We start from the raw sequence: 27676 nt of genomic DNA on the forward strand, positions 1-27676 counted from the left end.
ATGGAAGAGGTTCAGTTTTTAAGTAACATCCTATTAATCCCTTTTTTTTTAAATTACAAACACAATATGTACCTATAATGTAGGAAAAAATGGTAAATTGATGAAAAGGAAAAATAAGAGGTAATGAATTGCATTCCCATCCACCAAGACAATCATTGTATAAGTTTTGTTGTATTTCTTCCAGCTAATCTTTTCTATTATATCTTCCCTTCGTGGTTGTGACTATATTGTATGTACAATTTTACATCATGTTCCTTTTACTTCACATGTTATATATATAGCACTTTTCGCTAATTGTTTTCTCTAATTGTCTTTTGGTAACCATTATTATTAACTGCTACATAGAATCTAAAGCTAATAAACTTTTATATCTGTCTTTCAGACTCATATTAGAAAGACATTGTGCAGCAGTTGCAAGCAGATTGAAAGTCGTTTTGCTGAGATAGGCCAAATGAGAGCAAAAAAGACTAAAGGTTGAGATGAGAACTTAAAGTATAGTGGATGGGAGCCATATGGTACGGACTCATACTGTGTAGGAAGCACTGATCATTAAAGGTTGTGCAAGTGTACGTCTAGGTTTTACTTTGAATTTATGATCTCAGACTTTAGATGACCCCTCTATGCGAGCACTTACATGTCCCATTTCTCAGATAACTTTCTCAAGTTTTGTCTTTCTTAACCTTATGCTTTTGAAACTAGAGCTCTACATTTCTCATCTTCACACCACCAAACCCTCAACTCTAGCTACATGTGCAATCGCTTTTTGTTTCGTTAATGTTTATGCATTTTAATTTTTGCTTTTGGAAAAAGTGTCCTGTCACAGCCCAATTCATATATGTGTGCTTTGTATTCTGACCTTTACCCACACTTTGTTTCTTTGACCATTGTCTCTGATTAATTTCTTGGTTTCTGTTGGATTGTTTCTGCTTAACACACACTTTGGTGTTTTTTAAAAGAGCTTCTGTTAAAAGTAGTCACACCTTTATATAGAGAAGAGTCACAGCCATGCCTCCCTTCCATCTTGATTTCTTAGTTTGGGGTCTATTCCCTTTTCCTTTACAGCCAAAATTGTAACATTTATTGTCTCCATAAACTCAGTTTTCTCACTTCCTTATTAACTGTTACCCTTCTATCATGTTTTATTTTCTCCAAAAATGTACTGTTATCTCCCTCAAATCAGAAATGTAGATAATATCCTTCAGTCTTTACTATTTTTTCACTCCCTACCTTTAGTCCAGCAACACTTGTTGCTTTGATGTCCAAAATATATCTCCCTGCTAGTCTTGCCTCCCTCTAATTCACAGAACAGCAAGAGATCTTACATTGTAAATGGAATTAAATTTCTCTCCCTTGCTTTGAGACCATTATTTTAGCATAAAATGTAAACTCCACACTATGGCCGTAAGACTGCAATGTTTTGTTTCCCTCCTCTCACCTCAGCCTCCCGCATGTTATTCTCATTGTACATGGTGTTACTGCCTCTTTGGCCTATTGGTTGCAGCAGTAGTCTGTTCTTTTGTGCCTTTATGCTTCTGGATGTGCTGTCTTTGCCTTGAATCCTCTTCCTTTCATTGTTCTCATCCTTCAGGTTGCTGGGTAAATGTCTTTTTAGAATGGTTTCCTCATCTAACACATTTGGCTCTCATTCTTAACCACCTGGTACTTTCCTTGTGGTATGGTAATTTATGATTTTTCCGTCCTTTTTTTTGGTTATGTTATGCCCCACCTGGAATATAAGCATCAAGAAAGCTGGAGATTGCTGTTCCTTTGCCTAGCAGACTACTTATCCCCAGTGTGCTCCACAAGTGTTAATAAATGAATGAATGGATAGATAGATAGATGAGTAACAGACTAGAAAGTAAGTGGCCCTAAAAGTATCCAGCATCCTTGGTTTCTAGCTTTGAACAGTAATTGTTACTAATGAAGATGACCTGAGTTTTCCAGTAAGGACTGTAATAAATGTAATCCATTTTAGAAAAATGCATTTCACAAAATAAGATCAAACAAACTTGAGCATACTGAAAAAAGAAAATGGATCCTAGAAAAGAATCTCAAGGGTCTTCAAACATTTCATAGTTATAGGGCTCTAAATGTAACCTATGTTTTCCTATCAAGAGTTATTTCATGGATTATTACTTCTCAAAGCTAAACAACTAATTTTAGTTTTTATAAATGAGTTATTGCTTATGTGTCCTTCTGAATGATATGTACTCACTCATCACTCATGGATTCTATATTTGTCACTTGCTTACGTGCTGAAATTTGTAACCCTAAATTCTATACTTGTGATACTTGTGACAGATATACAGAGTGGCAAAAAATTTGAGTGACCTGACACTCACATTCTCAGTTGATGCTTCTCATTTTGACTTTCATGTTGCAAATAAGTGTCCTTTTTGTGGTTTATTTAGTGCCATGTTTTTTATATTTTGTGCTTTTTGTTGATGATTTTGCTATTTAAAATGCTTTCCAAACATAGTCCTGAAATACTTTCGAGTGTTCCTAAGTGCAAAAAGGCTATGATGTACCATAGAGAGAAAATTCACTGTAATGAGTCACAGAAATCAGGAAAATATTCTACTGAAAATTATAGAATTTAGGTAAGCTTTGTTCAGGCATGAATTTTAATGCTGTTGGCCATGAATTTAATGTTAATGCATCAACAATGTATATTAAATAAGATGTCTTTAAACAAAAACACACAAATCAAAATTGTGTTATTGATCATTGATGAAAATATTATGACCAAAGGCTCTCAGGAACCTAACCCTGTATTTCCCCTAGGAGCAATGGTTCAGTGTTCGCGGAGACTTTATAGACCATAACTACCGCGAATAACAAGCATTGACTGTAAGTTAAAATTTTAGACTTCAATCAAAATTTTAGGAGGTGTGTCCTCACCTATCTATACTCATTATAATTTAGGAATTTTTGACTGGGACGTATTATTAAACCAAAAGGAAAACTGAATTCATTTTGGTTCAGTGATCCTTTTTGAGTACTTACTATATGCCAGTAACTTGTACTAGTTTTAAATTATGCAAAGCAGTTGAATCAAAACTCTTCACTTTAAGAATCTTTCAGTTAGGTGGGTGTTCTATTTTAAGCCATCTGACCTTATACCAGCTACATGGAGTTAGGATAGACCCTAATGTTAAAGACAAAATCCTCCCTAAGGATATCCTTGCTTCAGATACTAGCCTCAAGTTCTTGGGATACCCAGATCACCCAGACTTCTGACCAGCTGGTTATAAACTACACATTGAGTGTTCCCATAACCCCATTAGGTTTAATACTAAACTAGAAGACTAGAATTAAGTACATTGCGATACCTATGGTTATAGTTTTTTTATGAAGGATGTACATAGGAAGAGGTTTGTGAAGGAGCTCAGAGTTCCCATATCTTCTAATTGTGATGTCGGGGCTTGTCACTCTCCAGGCACATCCATGTGTTGACCTACCAGGAAGCACCTGTGACCTTCAGTATCTAGAAATTTTATGAAGTTTTATTACTTCAGTATGATTTAAATCACTGACCACATGTTAAAATTTAGCATCTTATTTCTGTACCCTCCTTGGAGGTCAGGTGTTTGAAAGTCCTGACTCTAATCAACATGGGTGACATTTGTGGTAACCAGCTTCCTGAAGACATCTGGAGGATTACCTTTAGTTGCCTCATTAGCATATAGCTGCTTCCTATCACTCAGAATTTCCAAGTGCTTTTGAAACTCTGTGTTGGGAGCTAGGCAAAAACCAAGGAAGACTGTGCTATAAATAGTGAAAAGTAAATTGGGCATAGGGCACAGGAGTTTGCAAGTTGAGAGAACAAAAACCCAAAGGATAAAAGAATTTGTGGACTAAAATGGCATTTAGTGTAGCTGAAATGGCATGCTCAAGGTTCAAATGAGAAGCCAGATTACTGCTCTGGACCTAACAATGCTTCCGAATTTCTAAGTTCTCTTATTTAAAATAGTGTACCTACTTTGACCTCTCCAATCTTTGGTCATTACAAAAGGGGGTAAGAAGGAATGAAAACATTTTTAAGTGGGTAGGAGGTGGGGATTTGTAGACCAGTCTAAAGGAAATACACTACGATCAGATCTTGAACAGCTGTGGAAACAGATCATAACCCTTAAACATTTGGGCCTTGTTATGTGTTTTTTTAACTTTAATGGAAATTTTCATACCTATTGCAAAGAACAGACAGAATGATATAATCAGTATAATTTGAATATAATGCGCTTCTGTGTATTCATCACAATTAATGTTGTTGATCAAACTTGTTTCACTATGCTCCCCTTCATCTTTCCTACCCCAGCTTATTTTGTAGCAGATCTTACCATTGCATTCATAAATATTTCAGCACATATCTATAAAACATTTGAGCTTTATGCAAACTATTAGAAAATTATTAATGGAGTTAAATTTTTCTTTAATGTCATCAGTTACAGTCACTACTCAAATTGTGAGTTTTGCATTGTTTTTAGTAAGAGCAAATCAATTGTTAATGATTTCTGGTATTGCTAGCATTTTAACAGCATGTAGCTGTTTTGCTTTAAAAATCTAGATTTTTGTAACTGAAAATGTAAGATTTGGCAATACAAATTTGGCAATACAAATACAAATCTCCTTCTGAATACTAGCAGGACCTTCTTCAAAGACTTTGCCTTACTCATTGCTTTACTTCGTGAAGTCATGGGAAGGATTTAAATAGCTATTTTCCTTGATAAGATTTCCGTTATGGAAAACAGCTAAAGGCAGGATCAGAATGCACAGGGAGGACCAGTTAGAGGGTTTTGTCATAGTCAGGCCTTAGAGAAAGACTTGCTGAACTAAGGTTGTTGAATGGAGTAATGTCATGTTTAGAATTTAAGAATTAAAGAACAATAAATAATAGCAAGTGGATTGGGCATGTTGAGATAAGACCAGACTATTACATTTAAGTGGCTAGTAGATAAGTTCAGTGAGACAGCAAATTGTGAAGGAGCAGTTGGGTGCTTGGGAGGGAATAAATGATGTGCTCAGATGTTTTGTTTTTTTTTTTTTATAATAAATTTTATTGTTATATTCCCCATACAATTGCAGCCCCCCCATTCTGACCCCAATCCCTCCCCTCCCGCCCCCGCCCCCGCCCCCCTAAAAGTGTCTCTGGTTCATAGTTTTTTGTTGATTTTGATTTTCACTTTCTTATAGTTATTCATTTTCCTGGTCCCTTATTTAAGTTTTCTAGATTCCTGCTATGAGTGAGACCATCCGGTATTTTTCTTTTTCTTTTTGGCTTATTTCACTGTGTGCTCAGATGTTTTGATTGTATGATGGAGGTGACTATACCCAATTGTTGGAACCCTAAATTAAGAAGTTTAAATATAGCCAAGAGTAAAATGTTTTACAAATATAATGAATTACTCTAATTATCATACATATAAACTTTCAGAATTTTCCAACTAAATTAAAGAAGGGGAAGATAGGAAAACAAAGCAAAGAGTACTTATAATTTTGAAGGCATTCAAAGGACTTTTTAAGGCAGCTCTCAGTTCTTTCTGTATAAAATGAAGGCTGTGTGGAGAACTCTCATGTGCTCCTGCTGACTTGACTGAAGAATCCATTCCATTTACTTTTAATAGTAAATCTATTTAATCTTAAGATATATTAATAAGTTGCCAGTTTTAACAAATATCCTACAGACAGCATTGCAGAGTCTGGCATCTAGTAAGTGCTTGGTAAGTGTTTGCTGCATTTGAGTCTAAACCTTTAAAGTCTTAAACTGTAGTATGTTTCAAAGATTAGACATTTTTACTTGATATTTTCCTACAGTGTCTTCACAAAAAACTTGATAATTATAGAATAAATGAGTAATTTTGGTGATTTTAGTTGCTTTATTTAAAAGGATCATATTTTTTTCCCCTTAGTTTGAGATGGTATCAGCATCCTACAGAGGAGGAACTAAGGATTCTTGCAGGGAAGCAACATAAAGGCAAAAGCAAGAAAGATAGGTAAGTATTATTGTTGAGCTTGTAAAGTGTTAAATATCTGACATAATTTATGCATATGTAAATAATCTATTTTTAATATAAATATTTTTGCTTTAAAGAAACATTTATTGATCATGTTATAAGTAGTTGATAAATTTGAGATCAAAACCCATGATCAAAAATAACACTGAATCGTCCTTTAAAAAAACCTGATATGTAGTAATCAACATATGAGCATAGAAGAATGATTCTTAAAGTTAAGAATTATTGATTTTTTTCTTTATGTTTAAATTATAAAAACAATATAATCATATTAAAACTGGAGGGGGTGTGTTGACTGGAGTTAGCCGTTTCTTTACCATACAACTTATTTAAAGGTTATTGGTTGGTTTCAGTTTTTTTCCAAGTTTTGCTACCACTCAGTAGTAAGATTTTGGGTACATTAACCTGCATTTTGAAATGAAGGAATGGACAATATAGTCTCTTAGGTCCTTTTCTGCTGCTGAATATCGTATCAAAGTTTATGAACAAAACTGCCTGCTTTAATCAACCTCACTTAAATGAACCAGTCACAGCTTCATCTGTGGAAAAAGGAACAGTAATTTTGCAGTCAACTGCTCTACCACTGAACTATACGTCCGGGAACAGTAATTTTGAAGGATCTCTCCAACTTAAATTTTTATCTTTTTTTCTGTTATCTTATTCTGTGTGGTCTTTCACTGTACTGTTCTTTAAACAAAACAAAAACCTTTCTCTGTGCGAGTAAGTACTGCTGCATATGTCCTTTTACCCTCCTGACTAGAAAATAATGTGTTTGTATAGCATGTGATACAGCATATAAGATAGCGAACACATGATTTACTCAACAATTCTATTCTGCTTCCTTTTAAAAATAAAGAATAAATTTAAATGGGAACTTTTTAAAAAATATTTCTATTTAATTGAATTTTCAAGGGCTGGACTGGATAATTTGCTTTCGGAGTGGATCTTGGCTTCCTCACTTCTTAGAACCTGAAACTGACTCAAATACATTATAAAATGTTGACAACAGATTGTTACCGAATTATACATATATCATAAATATTATATAAATCTGGGCTAATGCATTTGTAGGTGCTAAAAGTTATTTAAACATTAATGGTTATTTAACATGAAATTAGTATTTTGAAAAAAACTGTCTTCTAATAGTACTACTGTTCTTTTTTTCACTTACTAAAAATGTACCTTAAAGCTTGTTGGAATGTTAGGTATAAACCCTCCTTGTCTGTGTTTCAAAGTTACGTTCTTTAAGAAAATATTCCTGCCTAATAGTTTTCAAAGAACTTTTACATACAGTTTTTAATTAATCTACACAACCCTCAATATTAGCTATCAGTTTGGTTTATATTTTACTAATGAGGAAGTTGTTGGTGAAAGATGTTAAATGAGTTGCCCAAGTTCAGATAACTATTAAGAGTCGAGGTTTTTAATCCAGGTTAGTTTTTAGTTTTCTCTGTTTGTTTTTAACCACTCCACCTCTGCCTATTCATAGCTACCATATTCATCATTTGAAAGTTTTGTATAGTATTTATTTTAACAAAATTTGAATTCTTATGCCCTGTAGTTATTAATTTTATTTTTATAATAATTTTATGTTGAAAATGCCTTATATTTGCAAAAAGATGCACTAATGACACTATCTCATTCGTAGTAGCAATAATTTTTTGATTTACTGACATACTGTTATTTTTACCGAGGTTTCCCCTGTTTGTTCAAGAATACAAATGTAAAATTTTTTCTTGGTCTTAGTTTATTGCTTTCTGTTTTGATTGTCCTTAAAAAATAAATTTGGGAATGATACATGTGCACCTGAATAATTCTTCTGTGATTGTCCTCTATGATTCTTAGTGAAAGTAATATCAAGATAGTCTTTCACATTTCTTAATTTCTCATGCAAATAAATTTTGATAGATTTCTTCAACTCTGATTTTTTTGTAGTTATAGATATGTTACATATATGTATGTATGTTTGTATGTATATGTGTACATGTGTATTTCAAAGAGTAATGCATTTTGCCTTCATTTGCTTTTCCTCTTGTGCTTAAAGAAATAGGTGTTAGGTTGTCTTTAACTCTATAGAAGAAAGATTAAGAGAAATGGGGTGAACAAATTTTTTTTTCTGTCACTCATTTAGGTAATTCTTTCCCTTGTAATCTCTATGCACATAATTTATATCAGTATTTTGTAGCTCTCCCCTTTTAAAAAACTGCTTTTGAGTACCCTCCCTCCTTTTTGACGAAATATTAGAAATTCTGCTGTTTTTTCCTTGTGAAATTTAAGATTTCATTTGTAATTAGTCTGTTACCATCCCTTGGATAACAGTGTAGGTAACTTGTTTTTTGTGTCACTTGTCTGATTTTTATAGGAAATATAATGGTCACATTGAAAGTAAGCCACTAACCATTCCAAAGGATATTGATCTCCATCTAGAAACAAAGTCAGTTACAGAAGTGGATACTTTAGGTAAGGGAAATCTTGGTAAAGTGTTCTATAAATCTCAGCTTTATATTATGCTGGTGAAAGTACTTTCATTTTATCTATTGTGGCTAAATTTTTTGGTTTGTATTTCTAATCATGAAGTCTGTTATTCGGTATATGAAATCTAAGAGCTTGGAAGCTCAGAATGACATCACTTGAATTGAAAATCTTTTCTGTTGACCTAATTTGTAGTAAGAATTATTTTTCCCATTTTTCAGATGAGACTGACTCACACAAGCTTGTTAAATAGTTTATGTTGAGATCACAGTTTTCATTGTTTCAAATTCTAGACTTTTTGCTATCTGTGCCACTTCTTTTATACTATGGCTTGCAGAAAAGCATTTGCTTATTGATTTTGAATCGCTGTGTTTATAATAATTCCACTTTATGCGCAAATTTAGTAGAAAGTGTTTTAGAATAATCACCTGTTGATTAGTAATCAAGAAACTTTACTCAGGATTCATTCTTACCCATTGGGTATTTCTAAATAAGTTATTGTAGTTTTTTCCCTGTATCTCAGTACTTAATTGTATAATAAAATGTAGTGATTTTAAAGTAAAATTTACATGAAATTAATTGAATTATAGAAAAGAAAGGTATCTAAGATGATATCAAATACTGAGTTTCAAGTCTAGCTATACATCAGAATCGCTTGAACAGCTCCTTAAAAATGATTTCCTTTACCTAGTCTTAGAGATGTAGTAAATCTAGAATGGCTTCTGGGATTGTATTTTTACAAATGCTCCAAGTGGTTCTGATTTTTCATCAAGTTTGGAAATTATTCATTTACATGATAAATGAAAAATTGAAATAATGTGTTTTTAAAAAGTAATTTTGGTAATGTTTTATAAAGTGCATTACATAATTTGGCTTTTCTTGTGTTTTTTTCCATCCCAGAAAAACCTTAATACGTTTACCTAGCATCTCTCTTCATCTCTTACAGAATTATTTTGTGATACAAAGTGGCTTAAATATATTTAAAAGGTGACTATACCCACAAAGATTGTATGTGCATAAAGGGCATTCTAGAACCCAGAAATGACACTAAGGAACAATATGTCAATTGTCAATAATACAGCTAAAGACTGAATATGTCAAACTCTTTTCTGTTAAATTGTTTTTCATGCACAGTTTAAAACGTTTAAAAAGCACTTTGATTTATTGATTGTCATATTTGTTTTACTAATTCTCTTATGTGTACTTACTTGTATAAAATGTTCACAAGACATGTATAAAAAGCATATATACACATTCCTCCTCCCCTGATTTGTAGTATAGATTTTGACATTTTTACTAATGACTATTATCTATTGACTAATTGTCAGCTAATTAAGTTTAATAATAGCTTAAAATTGAATATCAGGCATAAATGCTTTACTTATATTAACTCATCCTCAGGATTCTGTGAAATATCAATATATAATTTATCAATATATAATTTATTTTTAATTTATTAGAGGAGTTAAATAACTTGGCCAAGGTTATACTTAGTGTGTTAGGGCCAGTTGTTGAAAACTAGGCTCTTATAAGGAATTTAAAAAATAAAATTAAGGTAATGTGGCTTAGGTACACAGCTTAACTTCTTCATTATTTTGTTTTACATTTTGAGAATTACAAATGGAATTAGTTTACTGGTTATGTAATATCAAGAGCATTTCAGCTAGTCATCATAATGGAGATATTTAAGATTATATTTATGTAATCATTTATGAATGAAATTGGTGCATTTGTGGGATATGTGTGTGTGTGTGTGTGTATAGAGGGCTTTCTGCCTGATCTTTAGGTTCTTTCAGGAGCTTAACTAAAGCGCTCATCTTGATGAGCTCCTAAAGTTATTTTTGACTCCAGTACTATATTGAAAGGCAAAACTATAATTATATTATTAAATACATTAAGAACAGTATGATATTGAGGTTAAATTTGTAGCCAAGAATTTGTATAACTTTTACTTTTGTTCACTGTGTTGTTGATATCCCAATAACTCTCTTGAAATTCTCTCAATTTGTATCAACTATCTATAAGACTCTCTTAAGGAACACAACAACATTGGAATATCACTTGGCTGTTTGCTGTGAGTGTCCTGCATGAAACCTGTATGATGGGACAGGCATTAAGAATTAGTGTGTTTATTTCAGCTGTCAATAAAAATTGAAAACTTTCAGATAAAGAAAATTTGTCTTTTCCATTTATTTACCTGTCTTTCCAGAAAATTACTCAAAGAATCAACTGGGTGATTTTAGAGGGGTAGAGGAGTAGGTAGAAGGTAGCACTTCTGCAACTACTTGAGGATAAATCTTTCAGATTAATGTTCAGACACTGTTCTTTCATCACAACAATAAAAAACCTTGAAGCAAATTAAGAGTGTTAAATTAACTTGGAGCATATAAAAATTTGTTCAATCAAAAAAGAAGTAATTTATACTACTTCATAGAGATGTAAGTTTGTTTAGTGTGTTTTGATATTTTAGACAAGTCTTAGTTTGACATTCTCAGGTATTATGTATACAACTAAAATTTTTCCAGAGCAATGTAGATCATTTTATTATGTACCAGTGAGCCCATAGGAGTGGTATTTATGTATATGGCTAATTTCCACATTTTAAGGGGACCTTCTACAACATGGTGTATTTTAGACTGCAGTCTGGCAGAAGTAAGCCAGAATATCTGAGATGAAGGGAGATGGAATCATGTTTATTTTTAGAGGATGATGATAATTTTCATGTAAACCCTTAAGAATGGAATAGGTTGTTGTTTTTGTTTGTTTTGGAATGGTTTGTTGAAGAGATACGGTTTTATGGACATTTGACAGATACTTCATCAGCTTTACTTGCAGAAGTAGAATAGGGAGTAAAAAGTATTTATTACTATTTTAATCTGCAGTAACTTCTAAAATCACCATTCTCATTAGTGCAGTTAATAACTAACAAAATTTAACTCTTTACAGAATTAATAATGTAAGCAGTGCAATAATGTAAGCAAGTTATATTCTTAAAGTTAAATCTATCATAGCTTAGATTGTTAAAAAATATTGATTTATAGTTTCTATAAAAGGTAACTAATCAGCTATAAGAAAATACTGACTTATTTTGCAGTAATTTTAACAACAGTTTACTTTTTTGGTAATAATTACAGGTTTGTTTTTATTGTTCAATTTATGAAGCATTAAAATTTAATTTGGGATGCCAGAATTTTCAATCTGTTGCCTCTATTTTAGATTATTATATTTGTAAACCTTACATGGCAGATCAACAAATAAAGTCTAGTGTGTTTAAACTTAGCTATTGAAAAATCCTCCTAAGCCATTTATGAAAGTTAAGTAAGACTTTTTTTAAAATCTTATTTTTCAGCATTACATTACTTTCCAGAATACCAGTGGCTGGTGGATTTCACAGTGGCTGCTACAGTTGTGTATCTAGTAACTGAAGTCTACTACAGTTTTATGAAGCCCACACAGGAAATGAATATCAGCTTAGTCTGGTGCCTGCTTGTTTTGTCTTTTGCAATGTATCCTTCAAAGCATCATTATGAATTTGTTTTTCTATTGCAGCTAACACTATTAGATCTCCTTTCCAATAGAAAGCAATTTTAGATGATTGGAGATTTTTATATGTTAAAATCTTCTTGATTTAATTGAAAAAAATTCAAAGTAGAGGTAAATAGGTTAAAAAGTGAAATACAAGGAAAGATGCCAGTTCCCTACCTTGTTTTTCCTGAGTCTTGTGCCCCTTTAATTCTTTTAGGTATTTCTTTAGAAATTTCCTTGCATAGTTTTAGCTACTAAGTGATGATGGTTTTCTTAGTTTTAGACTTCCTTTTCTTTTCTTCCTTATGCTTTCCATTCTTCATGTAAGAATAACGGTAAGGAGACAGTTTTTAAATTAACTCAGTAGTCAGTTTTAGTTACCCTTATGAAAATATTCTTTATGACTAAGCATTATAGTTTTATTGCCTTCTTTAAACAGTTTTTCTTCATATAATAAGCCAAACTTTTTCTTTTTTTTTTTTTTAAGATTTATTGCTTATAAGAACAGGGGTCTAGGATAGAGGTCCAGGGGGTGAGAGGATTCACCAGAGACAGAGTGGGGAACAGAACAGGCAGATTGACTGAAATACACTGCTGAGGGGAACAGCGGTCTAGACAGGAGAGGTCTGCTGTGCCATGTGGCTTAGCTCCCTGGCTGGGGATTGAACTCTCCCTGCAGTAGCTGGTGATAGCTTGATAGTGCTATTAAACCCTGCACCACCAGGGAGGCTCTAATAAGCCAAACTCTTGACAGAGTTCTAAATCTTAGTAGTTCAGATATATCATTTCTATTTTTTTCCCATGGAAATATCCGCTCAGTTTTCTAAACTTCTCCTTAACTGGTATGCTGAAATTTTCTTCATTATCTCCTTAAGAATTCTCTGTGCCTCTTTTTGGATCACGTGATTTTCACTTCTTAGATATTTTCTCCTTTTGGCAGCATGTATTCTATCCTGTTCATAGAAATTATGGTATATTAAAAGAAATCTTGCATACCTAAAATTATTTTCATTCCTTTTCTCCCCATACTCAGTTGATAGTTTTAGTATAAATTCTAAGAAAGAAATAGCTTTTCCTCAGAATTTTGAAAGCTCTGAGAAGTTGGATGCTCTTTTTTCTTGGCATATGCCTTCGCTATGCTCCAGAAACTTTTCCTCTCCATTCTTTTAGTGTTATGAAGATTCATCATGAGTTGTGTTAAGTGTAGGTTTAGTTTTTAAATCTGGAAACTCATATCCTTTACTCCTGTGCAATATCTTTGTTATCTATTTTTCTTATATATTCTCCTCTATATTTCCACCTCTCCAGAGTGTCTTCTGACTCCTTTCTGTTTGATATTTATATCCTTATTTCCATATGCCTTACAAGGCCATGGTTTGAATTTAGTTTTAGGCTTAATTGCCATTTTAATTTGAAAGTGGAGACTTGAACACATCTGCCTGGACTGTCACCTACCACTGATAATTTCTCATCCACCTCATCTTCTAACTATAATAATGCTGAGTTTTTTGTTTTTTTCAGTAATACTAAAGAACTGGGGTACAAGCCAGAGGTGTGGGAGTGAGAGGATTCACCAGAGACAGAGCGGGGAACAGAACAGGCAGATCCACTGAAATACACTGCTGAAGAGATCAGCAGGCGAGTCAGGAGAGATCTGCTGTGCCATGTGGGTTACTCCCTTGCCAGTTGGGGAGCTCGTGCTGCACTGGCTGCGGATAGCTTCATTGGTTGTGTCTTTAACCCCTTGCACCACCAGGGAGGCCCATAGATAAAATTCTTAACATTTCATTTGCATTTTCTTCTTTGTACATGTCATTAATTCAACATCAAATCTCTTTTCTTGGTATACATAAATCTCTCAATATTTTCGAACTACCAGGTATTATATCAGTTTCAATTTGTTGGAGAGAGTTCTCTGAAATTTTTAAGCCCTGGTCTAGATTCTTTAACTCTCCCAAAGAATGCAGAGTTCCCCCTGGGATCGCCAACCTAAGGGGTTCTCTTTACTTCTCTTTTTCATTTTTACTCACAAATCATTTAATAACCTAGGAGAGATTGTCTCTTTCAAGGATGAGTAGAATGAGTTTTAAGCTAAATACATCTGTGTAAAAATTCTAGATCTCAGCCACTGTACCAACTAAGTGATTCACACTGAAGTACACAGATAGGTCGGCTCTGGAAGCCACCTTCACATTACTGTTAGCAGAAGCCGTCATTGGTGGGGAGGTTCTGTGTTTTACATATTCATTTTTAGGGTTTTAGTGAGACAGTTCATTTATTTTTTGAGTAATTCTTATTTCTCCTTTCCATTATTTAATTTTCTTATTTTTCTCAGTCTGTTGAGTTTTTATATCAGCTGTTAGTAAAAAAAATGTTTAAGACTTGTTTCTTTGAACATTCCATTTTTATAGCATTCTTGTGTCATGGATATGTAACATTGATATCTTTTCATTTGTTTAAGGTATAAAGATCTCCTTTAATATGTACGTTGCTGTGTTTATTTTCTGAGTCTCCTCCCCCTTTTTCCTTTAATCACTGTTATGTTAGAGATTGTTCTCAAATGTCATCTTTGAGTATTTATATTTACGGAGGCATTGAAAAATTGGAAGTTAGGTGCAAGTGACTGAAGCTGATTGATTGGCAGCCTTTTTTGTGAATGATAGAGTAGGGACCTGGTATTATTGTTGGGGAACTTTTAAATATCAGTATCTGCAGGTTATTTGATTATCATTTCTCCTGGGAATAAGTTTGGGGTGTAAGTTTGATAGCCAGTGTTGTAGAGAGTCAGTATTTAGTATAGCCATTAACTTAAACTTAGTCTGCCTTTCCCTTCTTCCCTGATTTCAGCTTTTCATTATTTCATTTAATCTCCCAAACCAGCCTTTGGTTTAACATCTTAAGATAGTAATTCTGGGTTCTGCCAGAGTTCAGGAATGATCATCTAATGATTGGGCAAGACAGAAGATCTTGTGAATGTAATTACTATTAATATAGACGTTCAACCAATTGTCCAGTTTTTATCCATTCTGCAGCCCTGCCTGCAGGGAGAAATACCTGTTGTCTCCAATTCCTGACTTGTCCAGGGAATTTTATGAATGAGTTGTCTGTCTTCTTACTGTCTTCCTCTCTTTAGAGATCCAACATAGCAGAAAAACACAAAGCCCAAGTCAGTTATTGCTTGTCTGTGTACACTGTATTAAAAAATTTTGTTGACACCTTTTTTCTAGTGTTCTCTCTTTTTCTGTTATGTTTTTGAGAATTTTTACTTTCCTTCTTGTTGAACTAACTTTTATACCTATACATGGACACCATATTAAATATATGTTGATTTTACAGTTAGCACCACTGTATTGTTGTTCAGTTGACTCTTTTGGATTTATATAGCTATAATTTAATCAGAAGAACAAAGCCTCAAGAGTCAACATTTTCACAAAGTATATATTGTACCAGGTAGAAATACTGACCAAGTGTTTTAGTTGAGAAACATCCACAGATAGTAGGATTGTAGTAATTTCAAGAGCAGATAAAGTATGAACATTTAAAATGTTACCATTTGATTCTATAGTATTAAGTATGGAAAATGCCATTCAATCAAAATAAAAATTTATTCTTAGACATCAAGTCATATGAAACAAACTAAAAATGTTTAACTTGATAATTAGACTATAATACTTTTTTCATGCCTTGAATTCTTGTGTTCTCTAAAATGCTGTTTATTATGAAATATTCTTTACATCATTTTCACTGTTTATGGACATTAAAATTATTTGTAGTATTTATATATATAAATGCATATTCTTGTTACCTAGTTATATTTAATGTAATACAACCCTTAATACTATTTTAGCAGGAATTAGAAAATTGTAATTCTTAACTACTCAAATTACCGTTGATGTGAATAAGTTCCATCTTTTCATTTCACTCTGTAATGTCCAGTAATGTGAGCGCAAACATCCCACACAGTCTTTAGTACTGAACTTGCTCTGCTTAGTTTTAACTAATGCATTTGTGAAAGGCACCTAACAATAGCATCCCTGCAGGAATCTAGTAGCTGGCTGTCTCCCTGTCCCATAGAAGACAGAACAAGCTGAAGGGTTTAGAATCTAAGATATTTTCTGCCGTTAGCCTTCCACAAAGGGGGAAGTGAAAAGGCAAAGTATGTATGTATGTGATTTTTCTTTAAACTTATAGCAGTAAGAAAATGACCTATTACCTTCAATGGCATGCTGGAAACCAGGCCTAAATACCCAATATCCATATTAACACCAAGAAGGAGTATGTTTATAGCCTATCTTGGTATGCCTTTCATACTCTATGAACAAGTATAGTTGCAGTGAACTCTGGCTTCTCTTTATTTTCTTATTGTGTGTGCCTGTTTAATAGTCAAACACATGTCTCCATTGATTACATAGGACAATAGCTCCACTTAATTCTAGAGTCACATATACATCATTGATTCAGAAATTCTCTGCAGTCGTTACTGATGAAGTATCCTTTGTTAAAATGCCCCTGAAATTAGACACATATAACTTAAACATTGGTTCTCTAAAAAGTCAGAAAGAAAATTGTTTTATATCTGTGATCATTTTGTTTTTTTACCCCATCAGTTTTATTTGACATTATTATGTAGGACAGCAGTTATACTTTCTACAGAATCTTGAAAGTGTTAAAAGCATGAGAAAGACTTTTTTAAAGGTATGACATGAAAATCTTGAAACTAAAGCAGCCATCTCTTGTCATCAGCTCTGCTTTCTTCTTCAACTGAATTGTACATTGATCCCAGCTATCATACCTCCCCGATTTCACTCTTAAACCCAAACTAATTCTTAGCTCTAGTTTCTTTCCCATTCGTAACTCTAACCACCTTGTTTGACCAAATTTGAGTATTTAAATTCTGTTTATGCCAAGTTACATGATGTGGAGAAAAGAAAGAGTAAAGAAAACCTTATAGGGAGGATGTAGCATTTCTAGTAATTGTCTTTTCTTGGTGATAACCCATGGGGTCTTAGAGTTGTTTGCAGAACATCTACTGGTTTTATAATATGGAACATAATTTTCACTTATTAATAAAGGAAAAGTAAAAAGGTAAAATGGTGCTTGTAAAAAATTTAGAGATCCATTGATGGAAGTAAACTTTTAAAAATTAAAATACTCATGGATTTTTGTTTAAAGAACCTTTCCTTACAAATAAGCTGTATCACAGAGTAATATTGAGTCAATTACATGAATTTGAGTGAGAATAAAGCTGTTCTACAAAGAATGATAAAGCTTCTCAGTAGTCCTATTATATTTGGTTAAAGGATTGGATCATTAGTCACATTTCCACAGTGCTTGTATTTTACAATGTGACTGGTTTAAGGTACAAAACTCTATTGTGTATGTTTTTAAAGCTGTGTTTTAAAATTTTAATTTGCCTTGGTTGCCAGACATGCAAATTTTACACAAAGCAAAAAGTTGTGAATGGTTTAAGTTGAAATAAATTCTAAGGTTTTCTGTTTTAAATACTCATTTCTGTGTGTAGATTTATAAATTACTGTCTGCAAATAAAATGCTGTATTTGTTTGCTGTAGGAAATAGCCAGCTAGCACAACATGGTCAATTTTTCCAGGTTCCTTAAAAGATCCTAAATTACTGTTACATACTTTACAAAAATGTACTGTTTTAGATTTATTATAAAAATGAAACACTAACCCCTGAAGTGAACTACGTAAGAGCTCGAATTTCGTAGTAAGGAAAGAACAGTAAAACTAGTGAATCTGACACAGTGGATTTGTTTCATCTTGAAAATTTATATATAGCATGTTATGTCACAATTTGGTACTTTGGTAAATTTTTGGAGATCTGTGATATCAGCAATGCCAAATTACTCATCTTTAGGTCTGAAACCTAGAGTTATGTAGGGGACTTTCTTGGAAGATAAGACCATATTTCTGTGTATTAATTTAAAATTATGACCTTTCTTGTAGCTGGGAAGTGATAATTCCTTCTGAATCTAAAAATTTAAATATAGTGTTTATTGTTTTACTTTAATCCAGAAGACTTAGTTAATAGAGATTTTTTTTAATCTGTTTGCTTTTATTGTTATATAAAACCTGTGTTTTACATTTTCAACAATCTTTGGCTATTATTTCCTTCTACAATCTGACTAGATTGAGGCTGACTGTAACTTTTGTGGGATGGAATTTTAAATATGCATGTTAGTTTTTGCTTATATCCAAGGGAATTTTAGGTTTTCTTTTTATCCAAAACAAAACAATTGAACATTTATCTAAGAAAATAAGAAATGTTTTAATTTTTTTTAAAAATCCAAATTGTTTGTTTTCTCTTTCTATACTGTACTGCAGGATTAAAAGAATGTTTACTAGTTTTCAGTGTATGTGCTATAGCAGGTTTCTTTTCACTGAGACTGTATTTTGAATATTTTGGTTGTCTTTTCTGATGAAAAAATAATTGCAGGTTTACTTATTTGAAATGAATTTTTTGGGTAGTGGTCACAAAAATAAGAATATAATCTTTCACAATAGTAAATCTTTTTTTAGTTTACATGAAAATTGTGAGTAGAAACATCATCTATTTTAAAAAGTAATCATAAATTTTGTGGTAAAATTTTTGAGAAACCTGTCCATTCTTTAGGATACCGTCCATTCCATTTGTGTATTGGCACAAACATTTCTTCTCAGAATATCAGATCTTTCCTTCTCAAAGGAAAAACAGATAAAATTTCTTTGAGTAATTTTAAGATACTTAGGTATAGAAAGCACTTTCTTAATACTAGAATTGGGTCTTTAAAGCAATGTATGTGCAAACTAAGTTTAAACCTTATAGTGCCTTGATTAAGTATGCTATTTATTATCCTAGATTAAAATAATTTGCTATTTTAGACCTAAAAATTAAGCCTGTTTACAAACTTAAAGATAAATATTCAACCAAGCAGTTAAGATGTAGAGAATGCTTTCTTTACGTATATGTACCACTACAGTTCAAGATATTGTATAATAGGATATCAAATGAAATATAATAGTGAGTACAATGAATTCAGAAGAAGAATGGTCTGTACTGAAGAAGTATAGACAAACCTCATGAAGGATGTAGAGCTTTGGTTGCATTTTTGATTAGTTAGATGGAGGGGAGGATGGTAGTTCAGATAATAGTAATGATCCAAGACTTACTACTGTTACACTCAAGAGATGGTAAATATATTATTTTGATTTAAGTAGAGGTTGGAAACTAATGGAAACTTCAACAAAGGGGTATAGCCAGATCGTAGTATTAAATACCACGATGTTTTATGTATATGGGTTATGAGGTTTTGTTTTAATATGGGACTCAAAACACTTGGTCTTAAGATTTATATAGTAATTAATAAGACTTGAGGTTGTTGGGGTTATAATGCTTAGGTGTTTTTGGTGTAGGATTATATGAGACAAGTTCTAGTGATGTGAGGACTGGTATGCTTTGTGTCTTGATTAAGTTGCATCTAATTTTGTGGATTTTTTCCTTTAGTCTTGACATATTTTGTAATTTGATTATTCTTTGGTTAACAAGGTTTGGTGGTTGAGAAATTTCACTTTGGTCATTTAATACCTTTTATTTGGCTAAAGATGTTATTTTGCTTTTAGTAGATGAGTAAAGGAGTTCAGAATTATCTCTGGAGTCTAGTATCCATTTTCAATAAAAATGAAGCAGTAATGTTTTCAACCTCGATTTTGGACTCTCAGGCAATGAACAAGCTCATAGCTCATTCTCAAAAGTAATTTACTTCGTGTTTTGTATTTTGGTTTTTAACCTTACTCTCTCCCAATGTGTATCCTCTTTCTGATGATGCCAAAACAGAGATGAGGTTGTAGTGTTAGATCAGTAAAATGATCCACCACTTTAATTTCTTTTAATTTGAAGTTTTGGAAAAGAAGTAGATGAGTAAGGAACACGGGATTGAAAATTTTCTGGAGGGAATATTTGAGCATCTGTATCTAGACTCTCCTCACTACTCTTCAGTAGTGTTGGTGTGAACTTACCTTAAATGTTAAAGTTATATCAAGTTTTAAGTCTTGTAAAATTATTCCTAATTATTCCTGATTTTGTAAATAATTCTATAATAAACTCTTAAGTGTATATACATACTTTTTATATGTATATGTACTATTTTATGAGGAAAAATTAGTAAGTTTAAGTAGGGCAGACTTAACTATAGTTTTCTTTATTAATTCACGTACTAAAAATAAATCATGTAAATTTAAACTACAATGTTTAAATTTATAACTTATAAATTTAACTTATAACTTTGATTAATTTGAAAACTATTCAGAGTTTAAAATATGCACATGGCTTAGGTTTTTAACTTTTTCTCTGCCTGCACTTTACTGACTCCTCTCAGAAGCATCTTTCATTACAAGCAATATTATTTTCACCCAGGTTAACAGTATGGGTGTGTTCTCCTGGTAGGGCAGGTCTTGCTTTTATCTCCCCTGGCTGTAGACTTTAAAAAGATTTTTTTTCCATTGAGATTTCACTGGTTTACAACACTGTGTATGTTTTGGGGGACTAGGTTCACAACTCGTCAGTTTGAAAGTCACTACATCACACACACCACAAGAAAGCCCGTAGTCCTTTACCATCAGCCATTGGGCTCCCCCCATCTTTGTTCCCATCCTTTCCCTCCCACTCTGGTAGCCTCAATTTTGCAGTCATTTCTATGATGTTTTTTGGTTTAGTTTTGTCAGTTGCTTTGTTTTGTTTCTTTATATTCCACATATGAGTGAAATCATCTGGAATTTGTCTTTCGCCTTCTGGCTTATTTCACTTTGCATAATCCTCTCCAGAACCATCCATGTCCTTGCAAATGACTGTTCATCTTTTTTATAACTGAGTAGTATTTCATCATGCACATATAGCATGTCTTTTTAATTCACTCTTCTGTCATTGGACCCATAAGTTGTTTTTGTAACTTAGTTCTTGTAAATAGTGGTGTGGGAAATACAAGTGTGCATATGTCCTTTGAATTAGTGATTTTGCTTTATTTGAGTAGATACCTAGACTTGCTGGATCATATGGTAGATATTTTATAATTGTTTGAGAAATCTTCATACTGTTTTCTATCAGGGTGGGACCAGTCTTACATTCCCACCAACAGCATACAAGGGTACCCTTTTTTCCCCTTTGTTTCTAGTTTTTTTGATGTGAGCCATTGTCATAAGCTTGAGATTGTATCTCATTGTGGTTTTAATTTGCATTTGCACTCATGCTAAGTTATGTTGACTATTTTTCATGTGCCTGCCATTTGTGTGTCTTTGGAGAAATGTCTGTGTAGGTCTTTTGCCCATTTTTTGATTGGATCTTTTGTTCTTGTTTTTCCCTTGAGTTGTATTCTGTGTAGATCTTAGATATCTGTTAGCCACTTGTCAAATGTATAATGTAGAAATATTTTCTCCCATTCAATTGGGTGTCTGTTTTAATGACAATTTTCTTTCGCTGTACAGAAGCTTTTAGTTTGATATAGTCCTATTTGTTTTTGTTTCCCTTGCTGTTGGAGTTCATCCCCAAAGATATCTCTAAAACATTGATGTGGTGTGTTTTGCCTATGGTTTCTTCTACATATTTTATGTTTTTACATTTTAATCCATTTTGAGATAATTTTTGTATATAGTGTGAGAAGATGGCCTAGTTTCATTTTTCTGTGTGTGGATGTCCAATTTTTTCCAGTACCACTTGTAGAAACTTTCCTTTCTCTATTGTATACTCTTGGCTTCTTTGTTTTAGATTAACTGCTTTTAAGTATGGTTTTATTTCTGGTCTCTATATTCTGTTCCATTGATCTGTGTCCGTTTTATGCCAATACCAACTGTTTTGATTACTATAGCCTTGTAGATTAGTTTGAAGTCCTGGATCATGATACCTCCATTCCTCTTCTTCTTTGTCAAGATTGCTTTGGCTACTTGGCATCTTTTGTGACTCCACATAAATTTCAGTATTGTTTGCTCTATTTCTTTGAAGAATTTTTTTTTTAACTTTGGTAGGGATTGCACTGAATCTGCATATTACTTTGTATAACATGGACATTTTACCAATGTTAAATCTTCTAATCCATTAGCATGGAGTATCTCTTCCTTTCTTTGTGTCTTCCATTTCTTTTAGCAGTGTCACAGTTTTCTTTGAATAGGTTTTTCACTTGCTTTGTTAGATTTTTTTCCCACAGGTGTTTACTACTGTTTAATATGACTATAAATTATTTTCTTGATTTTTTAAAAATTTCTAATTCATTACTTGCATATAGAAATGCAGATTTTTGTATATTGATTTTTTTATTTGGCCTGACAGTCTACTAGATTGTTTCTAATAAGATATAAAAGGAATCCAAAAAAAAAAAAATTGTGTGTTTCTACTTAACTACTACATAATGTAGGTGCTGTATATAGTTTTGTAGAAGCAGTGAAATAAGTTAAGTGCACAGACTTAGCCAGGCAGTATAGGTTTAAATCCTACCTGCCTCTAATCTAGCTGTGTGACTTAGGGCAAATTACTTAATCTCCCTGTGCCCCCCTTTTTATTTCAGTCTATAAAGTAATGATAATAGTTGGCTAATATGAGAATGACGATTTAAATGATAATTCCTGGTACATGTTAAGTACTAATTGACAGCAATTATTTTCCATGCATAACATATAGTTTATGTAAAAGTGGTTTTTTTTTTTTCAGATTGTGTATGTTTGTTGCTTGCTTTCATCGAGAACAAGTTGGTATCATGGAGATGCAGGTTGTTTCTCAGTTTTGGATCATCCATTGACTTAATCAATTGGTGACCCCTTGCCATTTTATTTTAATACAAACTTTGACTTTCTTTGAATACTCAACTGGAACTTACTTGCTGTAGACATTTTTGTTTAATCATATTATGAAGAGGTGATCCCAGATCCTTAGTTTTCATACCACAGATTACCAGTGACTAATTCTCATTTTAAATTGTCGAATGATACACAGACGATTTCTATGTTTATGTGTTTAATTCTACATATAAACTAATTCATAATCATGCCCAATAAAATGTAGTTCCCTAAAATAACCTCTACCCTGGCTTTTCATGCTACTGAAAATGTAGTTCATAAAATTATTGTCAAATTTGAGTTAGAGTAAACTGAAAAACATTCTTTTCCTAATTACAACTTTATTGTGTAGGTTTACTTTCCATTGATTTTAATATGTTATAAATCTCACTAGACTTGCTTTGATTTTATATCCTATTTCCTGGAAGACTGTTCTGATTTTCATTAGCTTTTTATTTCATTCCAAAGGCTACTTTGTAGATAGACATATTGTAGAATCAAAATAAATGTAGTAAAATTTTATTGGAGTTCAGGTTCAATAAAGATGGTTGTGTTTAACTTCCACAAGTTATTTGTGGTTTTTCCTGAACTTTTCTCCTGCAGCAAAGTTCTATTTTCATTAACTACACACTATTTTAAAGTAGAAGATGGTGGTGAAAGATCAGTCTGTGTCACCTTTGGATTTTTTTTCTTCGTCAAAGCAATGGCAGTCTTGATTGTAACAGAAAACTATCTGGAATTTGGACTTGAAACAGGTAATTCACACAACTTTAAAAATCAGTTTTGCTTTATCTGATGACAATATTTTTTACTTCAATATTTTTAAGTTTTACCTGATAAGTTTTGAAATTTTTGCTTAAGATGTATATTATGTAATATTTAATAATTTGACACTAATATATTATAATTAATATTCTTATTTACAGACCTGTATGCTTTGTATGCACATTCTCACAAAAGTTTATGCTGTTTACCTCCTTTTTTGTTTGGCAAGGTCTTCTTCTATTTACCCTTTTGAACCTTTCTCCCTTCTCTCATCCACTTAACCTCAGAAACCTCACTTTAGTGTTCACTAATTAATATTTATTTTGCTTGATAAGTTCATCCTTTTTGATTATTTCACTCATATATGAAATTTTCCAGTATTTGTCTTTATTTACTCTACTTTATAAACTCCCATCTCAGAGCTGCTTCTGTTTTGCTGTAAATTACAACATTGCTTCTTTCCTCATAGCTGAATAGTATTCCATTAAGTGGATATATCCCATCGTCTTTATACAATCCTCTGTCATTGGACACTTAGGTTGCTTCCAGATCCTAGCTATTGTAAGTAATATTGACAAACATTGTGAAGTGGGTCATTTTTTGAGATGATGGTTTTATGATCCTTAGAATATGAAAACTGGGATTGCTAGATCATTTGGTATTTCCATTTTAAGTGTCTCAAATGGGTTCACACAGCTTTCCAAAATGGCTGTAACAGCTTTTATTCTACCAAACAATTATTAGGGTTCCTCTTTCTCCACATCTTCTCAGGCACTTGTTGGATTTTTTAATATATGCCGTTCTCATAGGTTGAGATGCTATCTCATGGTTTTGGATTGCATCTCCCTATTAAAAGTGATCATGAGCATCTTTCTATATATCTCTCTTGGCCTTTTATATATATATTTGACAAATTGTCTTATCTGCTGCCCATTTTACAAGAGTTGCTTATTTTGTGTGTGTGTGTTAAGTAGGATAAATTCTTTGTATATCTTAGATATTAACCACTCCTTAATTGTGTAATGTCTGAATATCTTCCCTGTTCAATAGGATGCCTTTTTAGTCTAATTCTTTCACTCTGTAAACGCTTTTTAATTTTTGGTTGTTGCCAGTCTAAATCTTTAACCCACGTAGTATGTATTTTTGTGCATGGAGTTAAAGAGTGGTCCAACTTCATCTTTTTACATGTGTCCATCAGTTTTCCCAGCACCATTTGTTAAAAAGTCTCTCTCTCTTGTATGGTCATTTCTTCTTTGTCATAAATTGTGTATTGATGTGTGGATTTATTTCTGGCTTTTAATTCTATTCAGTTGGTCTATGTGTTTGTTTTAATTCCAAAATCACATTTTTTTAATTACTATTTCTTTATGATATAGTTTAAAATCAGGTAACATAGTGCTTCCATTTTTCTTTTTTTGACCTTTATTCCCAAGCAACATCTTTTTTTTTTTGTTTGTTTTAGGTGTTTTTTGTTACTTAAAATACAGCTGTTACAGGGCAACCCCGATATAAAATAAAACGGGTTGCCTGGCTGTGGGTCCTCACCCGCGCTCTTAAAAGGGACTTATTACTACTCCACTACACAAAAGGTTAATAAAAGGTTTATTTTCAAGGGAAAAGGAAATAAGGAAATGTACAACTGAGGGAGAAAATAGGGAAATAAAGTCTTTAATGCGTCCTACCCGATCCGCCGACCTGGAAACCCAAAGGCACTCTCAGAGCTGACTGGATGTTGCAAGCTGGCAGAGAGCCAAAAATGGGGGATTCCCCTCCAAAGCCCATGTGTCTGGCTTTATACCATACCTGGCTGCTTAATCCCACCCTCAGGTCCCACCACCTTCCCTTTGGTGGTGATGGGATTTGGAGTTCCCAGTGTCTTTTGGCTTTGGTCTGGAGTGGGGGGGTGAAGTCTACAAAGTCTGTATGGAATTAGCTTTAGGACATCCTTTTCCCCCTAACACCACCTCCTCTGATTTTTTCTTAAAGTTAAAATACGTTAAGGCTAAAGTTTATCACATACATAAAGATAAGTTTTATTGCAAATTTTGTGCACACTCAGAGAAAGTATAAATATCAAGAAATGTTTTCTGGGGCCTCCCTGGTGGCGCATGGGGTTAAGACGCAACCTGTGAAGCTGTCCGCAGCCTCTGCAGCACGAGTTCAATCCCCTGGCCTGCCAGGGAGTAACGCACATGGCGCAGCAGACCTCTTCCTGACTCGCCTGCTGCTCCCCTTAGCAGTGTACTTCGATTGATCTGCCTGTTCTGTTCCCCGCTCTGTCTCTGGTGAATACTCTCACCCCCCACACCTCTGGCCTGTACCCCAGCTCTTGTATGCATAAATAAATAAATCTTTAAAAAAAAATATTTTCAGACACTTTCTGCTAATCAAATTTTATTACATTATGGTATACTAATTAATTGTCACATGAAAGGGCTAAACAAGTCACTTTAAAATATAAGATGTCCATTTGCTAGCATTTTCTTTCCAAATAAAGAGTCTGTTGATTACCACTGTGATGAGTAAATTTTTTTTTTCCTACAGGGTTTACAAATTTTTCAGACAGTGCGATGCAGTTTCTTGAAAAGCAAGGTTTAGAGTCTCAGTAAGTTTTTTATTTTAATTAAGCATTAAATTTAATTTTAGTAATTTTAGCTTAGTAGAACAGCATTTATTAGAAATTGGTCTTTGTTTTAATCAGTGAAAAGAATTCTTTAGGTAAGACTTCCACTTTCAGAAATGCCTTTCCTTGTAGATTTCACATTTGTATAAAATTAGCATCATATAGAGAATTCATATTTGAATTTGTTCTTATTTAATCTGCCACCAGAAGTTAAGCTTAATTTACATCTGAGTCATATATCAGATTTTGCAGATTGGGTTGTTACAAATGTGACTAAAGCGATGCCTGACTCAGTTTATAATTTTCCAAGATTCATTATAGATAATTGAATTAAAAGCAATCTCTTCATAGATGTTTACTTTATATTATTTTTGTTGTTGTTGTTGTTGTCATTATGGTTTGTGCAGTAGTTGATTAGAATATAGGTGATTCCTAGGAAGTGAAGAATGAAAATTTATCTTTTTTTTTTTTTTTTAAAGGGGTCCTGTTTCAAAACTTACTTTCAAATTTTTCCTGGCTATTTTCTGTTCACTCATTGGGGCTTTTTTGACATTTCCTGGATTACGGCTGGCTCAAATGCATCTGGATGCCCTGAATTTGGCAACAGAAAAAATTACACAGTAAGCGGAAAATGTACATAAGCACATGCAGATAAATATATGTTTTCCATCTTATGAAGGTATATTATTGTGATGAAATAAATTATTGTCTTGAAAATAAATGATCATGTGATATCACATTCCTCTTTCTACAATAAACAAGTTTCTTTTATTTACTTCCAAATTCTAAGTTCTGTGTTAAAAATATACCATCAAATTACCTAATCTCTGTTTTACCTGTGAAAATGGAAACATCAGTATCTGTGTTCTTTTTAACACAGAAGTCAATGTGTGTGTAATTGTAATCTCTGCAGCTGAATCTGGAAATTCCACTCAAATCAGAGAATTTAAAGTATCTAAATTTTAATAAATTATTTTATTAAACCAATTTTGTAATTTTACTGAAAATATTTTAGTTAAAAAGTTTTTGAAAGTAAAATTTGTATACATAGAAATATTTTTCTTAAATTTTGTTGTAAGACTTGTTAAAATAATACATTATTTGGGGGTTGCTATTATTATATGCTGCTAATCAAATTACTTTTAACTACCAAGTTCTATTTTGGTTCTTAATTGGAGAAATCATATCTGAATCTCTACATGTACTTTAAAGCCTGTCTGTGATTATCACAGATAGGCAAAATGACAGGTTCCTACCTCCTTCAACTCATGTCCAGATACAAATTCTTGTCTCATCTTTTTTACAGTTGAAGTCCAAGTGGAGAATGTTACATGTTGATAGATGTATTTATAGTCATGTTTTTGAGTGATCTTATTAACAATATCTTTGCTCTTTAAAAACCCTGTATTTGATGATAATACTAGTCTTATCAAATTCTTACCTATATCATGTGCCTTTAT

General features: G+C 32.7%; 1 protein-coding gene across 1 annotated transcript in view; it reads left to right on the plus strand.

Annotated features, from left to right (window-relative positions):
* TMEM161B (transmembrane protein 161B) overlaps positions 1 to 27676 on the plus strand; it is a gene marked incomplete at its 3' end in the record, with an annotated part of 40908 nt that overhangs the window by 6015 nt on the left and 7217 nt on the right. The window contains exons 2-7 of the mRNA XM_084233801.1: positions 5910 to 5993; positions 8377 to 8474; positions 11836 to 11992; positions 23432 to 23583; positions 26138 to 26198; positions 26696 to 26836. Of these exons, the coding sequence (XP_084089927.1) occupies positions 5910 to 5993; positions 8377 to 8474; positions 11836 to 11992; positions 23432 to 23583; positions 26138 to 26198; positions 26696 to 26836 (693 nt within the window). The remainder of the gene's footprint in view (positions 1 to 5909; positions 5994 to 8376; positions 8475 to 11835; positions 11993 to 23431; positions 23584 to 26137; positions 26199 to 26695; positions 26837 to 27676) is intronic.

This window comes from Talpa europaea (assembly GCF_964194135.1).
Source record: "Talpa europaea genome assembly, chromosome: 5".
NCBI lineage: Eukaryota > Metazoa > Chordata > Mammalia > Eulipotyphla > Talpidae > Talpa > Talpa europaea.